We start from the raw sequence: 8,602 nt of genomic DNA, 5'->3' as shown, positions 1-8,602 counted from the left end.
TCCAAGCTACTTGGGAGGCTGAGGCAGGAGAATTCTTTGAACCTGGGAAGCAGGGGTTGCAGTGAACTGAGATCACACCACTAAACTCCAGCCTGGGTGACAGAGCAAGACTCTGTCTCAGAAACAAAACAAAACAAAAGAAAGGAGAAAGAAAAAGAACTACAGAATAAACCCAAAGGGATTGGTTTGTTTCCCACTGGTTATGAGAGAAAAACAAAAAACAAAGGGAGTATAACTGGGAAATATGGTAAGAGCAGCAATTAATGAAATACCAATGACAAAGAATGACAACAAAAAGCTGGTGCTTAGAAAAGACTAATAATGACCTTCTGCCAAGATTGACCAGGTATAACAGAGAGAAAGCACAAATAAACAATATTACATATAAAAAGGGGGACATAACTTTGGATACAGCCAAGATTACAAACATAAGGCAATCATACAAATAACTCTGTACCAGTAAATTTGAAGCCATAGCAAACATGAGAAAATATGGGGGCTGAGTGCGGTGGCTCATGCCTGTAATGCCAGCAATTTGGGAGGCTGAGGTGGACAGATCACCTGAGATCGGGAGTTTGAGACCAGCCTGGCCAACATGGTGAAACCCTCTCTCTACTAAAAATACAAAAATGAGCCGGGCATGGTGGCGCACACCTGTAATCCCAGCTGTTTGGGAGGCTGAGGCATGAGAATCACTTGAACCTGGGAGGCGGAGGTTGCAGTGAGCAGAGATGGTGCCACTGCACTCCAGCCTGGGTGACAGCAAGATCCTGTCTCAAAAATAAATAAATAAATAATATAAAAATTTTTTCCTTGAAAAGATGACTGAAGAACAGAACACCTGAGTAATCTATCACCACTGACAATTTAGTTTCAACCTACCTGCCCACTCACCTAAAATAAAAACACCAGGCATGGTTGGTTTTACAGCAAGCTTTACCAAAAATTTTAGAAATGCAAAATTCCAATCTTATACAAACTCTCGTAATGAAAATAAAGGGAAAACACTTTTCAACTTATTTTATGAAGCTGGTATAACCTTGATACAAAACAAAGGGTGGGGGCACTATAGAAAAGGAAAAGCTTAAACCATTTCACCTATACACCTGGACGCCAAATACCAGAGAACCAAATCCGGCAGCATAATAACAAATCCATCACGACTATCTTCCTCCAGGGATGCAAGGATATTTTAACGTGCGAAATTTATGATATTCCACCACATTTACAGATTAGAGGAGGAAATCCATGTGGTGAGCTCAGATTGCCATCTGTGCTCCTTGGCGCACACACAGGGGTGGCTGGGTGGCAAGGGAGGAAAGTGCACTGGGCCACACGGGGAAGCCGTGGTGGAAATGACCTGGCTGTAGAGGTTAGTCCTGAAGTGACAGAGGTGCAGAGTCTGAAGGGCCACAAAGTCTCAAGCATAACTGCAAGAGAAGCCAGTAAGGACTATTAGGCAGCCAGTCACAGGGACTGACCATGACATCGGGACAAGGGGCTCTTAACGTCAGATCTCAGCTCACTCTGGGAGATCTACTCATACATGGTTGGATCCCACCATTCCGTTGGGAGAACAGAGGTGGAATTCAGCTTCAGAGAATGACATAGGAAAGTATCGTGCAGAATACAAGGACCCTGCCTCCATCAGGACCCTTAGTTACAGCCCACAGAAGCTGAATGGCTGGTAAGAGATGAAGTGGAAACAAAAAGGTTTTAGGGGGAAAAGAAAGATGTTACTAGGTGGATCACAGTATCACTGAGAGAGCTGAAGAAAAACATAAGACCAAGCTTACAGATACAAGGCCAAAAAAAAAACACACACAAAGTGGGCAACAAAGGACTATTTAGAGGAAAACGTATAGCCCTGACTATATTAGAAAAGAAATTGAAATTAAGTTAGCTAAGCACACATCTCAAGAATCCAGAATGAGCAAACAAACCCAAAGAAACGAAGGAAAAGGCCAGTAAGGAAGACCTCTTGCAAAGCTAGCCAAATAAAATACAAAATATAAACATGTGTTTCTTGATTTCACCTGCCCTCACCCCTTGCCCCACTTTTTCTGGTAATAGAACCTCTCTATTCCATGGGAAACATATAAGAATTACTTGTGGCTCATCCTGCCCCACCCCAGTCCTCCACACCCTCCTACCCCCAGCCCTGGCTGCAGTGACTGCTCCAGCACAGCAAGTGACCTGAGGAAGACCCACTGCTCTTCACTGAAATACAGGGATCCTCAAGAAGGATCTCTGTGTATAAACTCAAGCTTCATACAGAAAACATCTGTAGGAGGGAAAGACATTGATCAGCTGGGAGCAGAGATGACAGAGATAAATGAGAGAGCCTGAGGAATCGTGCTGCTGGCATTGGCTTACCCTGTCCGAAGCGTGCCACTCAGAGACCTCAGGTCAACGAGCCTTGTTTACTTCTAATTTAAGTTCAATTTTGTCATTTAGAAGAAAGTTCCATATAGGCCAGGCATGGTGCCTCACACCTGTAATCCCAGCACTTTGGGAGGTCGAGGCGGGCAGATCACCTGAGGTCAGGTGTTTGAGACTAGCCTGGTCAACATGGCGAAACCCCATCTCTACTAAAAATACAAAAATCAGCCGGGCGTGGTGGTGGGCGCCTGTAATCCCAGCTACTCAGGAGGCGGAGACAGGAGAATCACTTGAACCCGGAATGTGGAGGTTGCAGTGAGCCGATACTACACCACTGCACTCCAGCCTGGACAACACGGCGAGACTCTGCCTCAAAAACAAAACAAAAACAAACAAACAAAAAAAGAAAGTTCCAAATAATACAAATATTATGCAAGACCTTTTGCCCAAAAAGTTTAAATATATATGAAATACGATCCTAGAATGATACGAATTATCAAAATTGACTCAAGGATAGAAAACTGTAGACAGAACACAACCGAATAAACTAAAAGGCAAAGATCAACCCCTGAAAAAAGTATCCAGCACAGATGTTTTTGTAAACAAGTTCTACAAAACGATGAAGAAACAGATGCCTGGTCTATAAACAATTCAAGCCTGAAGAAAAAGACGTCTCCAAACCCATTTGCAAGGCTACCATAAAGCTAATACTGAAATAGAACAGGAAGGTCATTTTTTAAAACAAGGGAGGGGACTGGCCCAGGGACAGAGGCAAAAACTCCCAAGTAAATAAGTAATATACTGTAAAACTAAGCAAGGTTTATATCAGAATGCAAGGTGCGTTCAACATTAGGAAACCTATTACTGTAATTCAGTACAATCACACAATAAAATCTTTTGATTTGCTCCATAGATGTCAACATTCATCACTGTTAAACAAAAGGGAAGGGGAAAAAAAGAAAAAACCCAATAAGCTAGAACAGAAGAAAACATCTTCAGCCTAATGAAGATCATCTACTGGAAGCCCAGAGCAAGCGCCCTACCTCAGGACGCAACGTGAAAACCATTCCCACTGAGAAAGGGGCAATCAAGGGTGCCATGCAACATCACACTGGAGGTCCTGGCCTCCGAGATTCACAAGAAATAGACATGAGTGTAAAGGAGGAAATGAAACTGCCATTAGTGGGATACGATTTGGCTATCTAGAAAGCCACAAGATCAACTGAAGAACTGCGCATTCAACAAAGTGGGCAACACAAAGATGGACACACAGGTGGATGCCAGGGATAGGCAAAGGTGATTTCCACAGATCCTTCACTACCAGTAACTAGGACTTTCATAAAACTCCGAAGACTAAATCAAATTGGAAGTAAAAGCCCATGTGAAGACCACACCACCTTCCCAAAGAACATACCTCATTTCTGGATAGGAAGATGAAAAACTGTAAATTTTTCTACAATATTTATTTTAAAATAAAATAAAATAAAAAATAGGGCCGGGAACGGTGATTCACGCCTGTTATCCCAGCACTTTGGGACGCCAAGGTGGGCGGATCACAAGGTCAGGAGATTGAGACCATCCTGGTTAACACAGTGAAACTCCATCTCTACTAAAAAAATACAAAAAATTAGCCAGGCGTGATGGTGGGCGCCTGTAGTCCCAGCTACTTGGGTGGCTGAGGCAGGAGAAGGGCACGAACCTGGGAGGCGGAGCTTGCAGTGAGCCGAGATTGCACCACTGCACTCCAGCCTGGGTGACAGAGCAAGACTCTGTCTCAAAAAAAAAAAAAAAAAAAAAAAGATATTTCCAGTGAGCAAAGAATGAACCATCCAAGAAATAGGAAATAGTATAGGGACAAGTGACTTTCCCTTTAGGAGAAGTTTGCTACCTCTCAGAAAAGACAACTTCAGATGAATTATAGATACACACACATACATATCTTTAACCCATGTCATCTATTTTTTGTATATATATCTATACATTTTATACATGTATATTCATACATATGTACAGATGTATATCTGTTTAAAGCCACACTATAAGAGGAAGTAAATAAGAAACAGATAAATGAAGTGATAGCTGGAAGACGTGGGAATCAGCACAGGTTTTCACGCCTGTTTCTGAAATGGGAGATTCTACAGCACGCTTGGCACTAACACATCATACCCAGTAGACAGGACGGCCAAAAACACAACACAAAAAAAACAAAAGAATCAAACACCCAAACCCAAACAGAACAAAACCCAACAACACATATACCCGACCAAAGTCTTTAAGAAAGCAAAAGAGGCCGGGCACAGTGGCTCACACCTGTAACTTCAGCACTCTAGGCGGCCGAGGTGGGTAGACCACTTGAGGTCAGGAGTTCAAGACCAGCCTGGCCAACATGGCAAAATCTTGTCTCTACTGAAAATACAAAAATTAGCCAGGCATGGCGGCACGCACCTGTAATCCCAGCAGTTTGGGAGGCTGAAGCAGGAGGCTCACTTAAGGTCAGGAGTTCGAGACCAGCCTGGGCAACATGGCAAAACCCCATCTCTCCTAAAAATACAAAACGTTAGCCAGGTGTGGTGGTGCATGCCTATAGTCCAAGCTACTTGGGAGGCTGAGGCAGGAGAATTACTTCAATCCGGTAGGTGAAGGTTACAGTGAGCGGAGACTATACCACTGCACTCCAGTGAGCAACACAGGTAGAATCTGTCTCAAAAAAAAAAAAAAAAAGGGGGCTTTGAAGCACAAGAAGTAAGGTTTAAGTCCCACTGGCTTACAACGGGAAGGTATGTGAGCACATCTGCAGAGTTGGTAACGGGGAGGCAGGTGTTCCCTCTGATAGCTGCTGTTTCTTAATGAGGCATGGGTTGTGGTAACTACCACAAGAAGGGGGAACTGATAGATAAGACAGAAGTTTCGAAATAGACATCCCAGAGTAGATCCACTGGGCAGTGCTTAGTGTCCATCTGAGGTTTGTAACGATAAACTTAAGGTACAACGGGTGGCCAGGCTGGCTGTTTTCTCACCTAATGACGGTGACTTGGGTTTGGGCAGAGGTGAATGACTGGGTTTACCCAGGGTTAGGGTTTTACTAGCTGAACAGAATGGAGGGAGACGGGGGTGTAGGGTGGACCATGGAACTGATGCTACGTAAGAGGGAAGTGAAGACAGAAGGTTAATCATGAGAATGTCAGGGCTGGTTAGAAGGATGAAGGGTGAGGGTGGAAAAGCAGCCTCCATTTAAAAGGTTACAAGACAATCAATGTCCTCAGGGAATAATCAAGTTTCAAATAAAGTCAGACGGCTGGACCATTCAAAACAAAGGTAAGGATAGAGAGATTTGCCAGCCACCTTCTGGAGGTGATGGATGGTGAAGAGTGGTGGGAGAGACGGGATGGCACGTGGGGACGGACACAGTGGCTGGAGGTGAGCACTCCCGTACGCAGGGTGACTAGAAAGGCGGGGAGAAGAGCACGAGGCACCATGGGCTCCTGAGTGTCTTAGAGGCAGGTGGGTGTTAGGTCCTAGGGCTGTCATCCTGAATGCTTGAATCGGTATGAACTGCAAGCGGGCAAGGAAGCAGGAGTGCTCCCAGCTGTTACACACATGCAAGGAGGCCCAGCGCAGGGCCTGGCACTTTCTAAGTGCCCAGTAAGAAAGAACAAACCACCTGGGAAAGTCTCCAGCCATTTCCCATTTCCTTCCCATTCAGCCCACCCAGTCACAAGGTCTCTACCAGGGAGCAGTTCTTCACTTCATCACAAGTCTCCGTTCCCCGAGAGAGCCACTCAGACACCAGAACAAGCCACCAACCCACCAGGGGTTTAATTCTCCTAATCAAAACATCAGTTCAGAGAGGGGCTCTGCTTTGTCCTCACCCAGGGGTGAAGATCTGCAGAGCACCCTGGGAATGTCCAAGCCCAGAAGAGCCAGGGGCCAGTCCCTGAGCAAGTGGAAAAGTGGATCCTGGAGTCTCAGGCGGCCTCCTCCTCTTCGCTCTCCTCCTCACTCTCATGATACTGTCTGCGGTTTGTGTTAACAAACAGGTCAGAATCATCTTCTGAGCTGGACTCCTCTCCTGATAACTGTGGCTCACCTGGGAGTTCTGGTTGAGTTTGTCTGCATGAAGGGAAGAGAGCAGAGTTAGCCCAGCACCTTCTGAGAAAACCAGATCTACAATCAAGGAGTTCCAAAAAAAGGAGGACCATCCGGCCCAGCAGTCAGGGCCCTACAGCACCCTTTAAAGACTAAAACAAGGGACGGAGGCAGAGCAAACAGTGGGGAAACTTGGCTAGAGAAACAGGCTAAAGACTGACCCCACTCCCCAAACGTGTGCCACAGCCATTTGTTTCAGTCAGGAATGATTCTATGACCACCAACTAACGCTTAATGAACCTGCATCACACACCAGATGCTGCACTAAGCAATTTTACAAGCCATCCACTTCTTTAATCCTCACAACGCTCCCATTTTATATATAAGGAAAATAGAGTTTGAAGGAATTAAATGACGTGCTTCAAGTCATTCAGCTTTAAGTGGCAAAGTCAGGATTTTAACCCAGAGAATCTGACCTTCAAGCCACATTCATAACTATGTACCACATATGCAGAAGCTCTCAACAGATACCCTATGTAAGGAGGAAAAAAGGCTCTATTTTTCCCCCAAGGCACCAAAGCATGAACCCCTCATTTTCCATGTGCCCCACCGCAAGGCTTGTTCCTCACCTGTTCCTGTTGTTGTGTTTCTCAGCCACTTCAGAGAAGGCCTCAGGCCTATGCCAAGAGATGAGCAAAGTCAGGGAGGACAAATCAATTTCTCACAAAAGAGCTGTTTCCAGCTATCTCTGCCTGGGATGCCATGACCTTCCCTCCCCTAATTCCCAAGCTAGGAAGGCAATGCCTTCAGAAGCCAGAGTCAGTGATCAAGGGGACCACCTACCAAAAGCCCTCCTTCTGCAGGGAGCGCACGTGGTCCTTGCAGAGCACAAACGAGATCTCAGCCTTCACCTTTTCTCCCTCTTCAATGGGGTCAACAATGAGAAAGTCCCCTGTAGGTAAGAAGAGAAAAGGCAAAGTCAGGCCTGCCTGCAATAAGGAAAGCCAAAGCCACACGAAGTGGTTCTATCTCCTACAGAGGGCTGCCTCTCTCACCTCCCTTTTGCTTTTTTTTTTTTTTGAGACAGGGTCTTGCTCTGTTGCCCAGGCTGGAATGCAATAGCATGATCAGAGCTGACTGCAGCCTCCACCTCCCAGGCTCAAGTGATTCTCAGGCTTCAGCCTCCCGAGTAGCTGGGATCACAGGCACGTGCCCAACTAATTTTTTACTTTTTGTAGAGACAAGGTCTCATTATGCTGCCCAGGATGGTCTCAAGCGATCCTCCCACCTCAGCCTCTCAAAGTGCTGGGATTACAGGAGTGATCCTCTCACCTCTCTTGATCCAGATGTTCTTGCGGTATTTGGAGGGCATGCTCACCAGGAAGCGCTGCCCTTGGGCTGTCTCCACCTCATGCAGATTGTTCCCTGGGGTCCTGAGTACCTGGTTCAGGAGAGACCAAGAATCAGTCTCATCGGTCAAACACTCTCTCAGCCATGCGCACCCTGCCACCACCCCAGGGGCCCTCCAGGGCTGGAGGGGTGGGGAGCAGAGCAGCTTGTGCCCAAAGCCACTCACCCTGACAATCTGCTGCTGGTCGGAGGGCACGATGTGCTCCCCCAGCACCTCCTTCACCACATGCTTCCTCTTGGTGGCCTGAGACATGCTGAAGTTGTCCCAGAGTGGTTAGGAATGAAGAGACTGTCAACTCCTCCTCCTGAGTTCCTTGGATGGCAGGCTCAGAACCCAGGACTGTTCTGAAGATGGGGAGGGGCCTTTTACTGAGGGGTGACACGGTGTCTTGGTTAAGAACATGGGCTCTGAAGTCTAACTGCCTGGATTCAAATCCTACCTTCGTGTATTTCCTAACTATTCAACTTCTCTAGGTCCCAGAAAAACAACAGCTAACTCAGCACTGTTACAGAATGGGACAATACAGTGCATGTCATGTAAAAGTAACTCCGGCAGGGAGCAGTGGCTCACGCCTGTAATCCCAGCACTTTGGGAGGCCGAGGCGGGCGAATCATGAGGTCAAGAGATCCAAACCATCCTAACACGGTGAAACCCCGTCTCCACTAAAAATACAAAAAATTAGCCGGGCGTGGTGGCGGGCGCCTGTAGTCCCAGCTACTTGGG

General features: G+C 46.4%; 2 protein-coding genes across 2 annotated transcripts in view; one reads left to right on the top strand and one right to left on the bottom strand.

The window, feature by feature from the left end:
- Nucleotides 1–4,318: 4,318 nt before the first annotated feature.
- On the bottom strand, nt 4,319–8,396 carry EIF1AD (eukaryotic translation initiation factor 1A domain containing). The gene is made up of 5 exons (XM_011942454.1): nt 8,045–8,396; nt 7,801–7,909; nt 7,312–7,420; nt 7,098–7,145; nt 4,319–6,492 (listed from the first exon to the last, which is right to left on the bottom strand). The coding sequence occupies exons 1-5, from the start codon at nt 8,129–8,131 to the stop codon at nt 6,348–6,350; spliced, it is 498 nt and encodes a 165-aa protein (XP_011797844.1). The 5' UTR covers nt 8,132–8,396; the 3' UTR covers nt 4,319–6,347.
- BANF1 (barrier to autointegration factor 1) overlaps nt 5,795–8,602 on the top strand; it is a 5,500-nt gene continuing 2,692 nt past the window's right edge. Inside the window, exon 1 of the mRNA XM_011942455.1 lies at nt 5,795–5,799. The gene's annotated coding sequence lies outside the window, so the exon portion shown is untranslated. The remainder of the gene's footprint in view (nt 5,800–8,602) is intronic.

Source organism: Colobus angolensis, unplaced genomic scaffold, assembly GCF_000951035.1.
Source record: "Colobus angolensis palliatus isolate OR3802 unplaced genomic scaffold, Cang.pa_1.0 Scaffold21, whole genome shotgun sequence".
NCBI classification, from domain to species: Eukaryota; Metazoa; Chordata; class Mammalia; order Primates; family Cercopithecidae; genus Colobus; species Colobus angolensis.
Note: the sequence above shows the minus strand (reverse complement) of the source record. Positions and strands in the feature narration are given on the sequence as shown.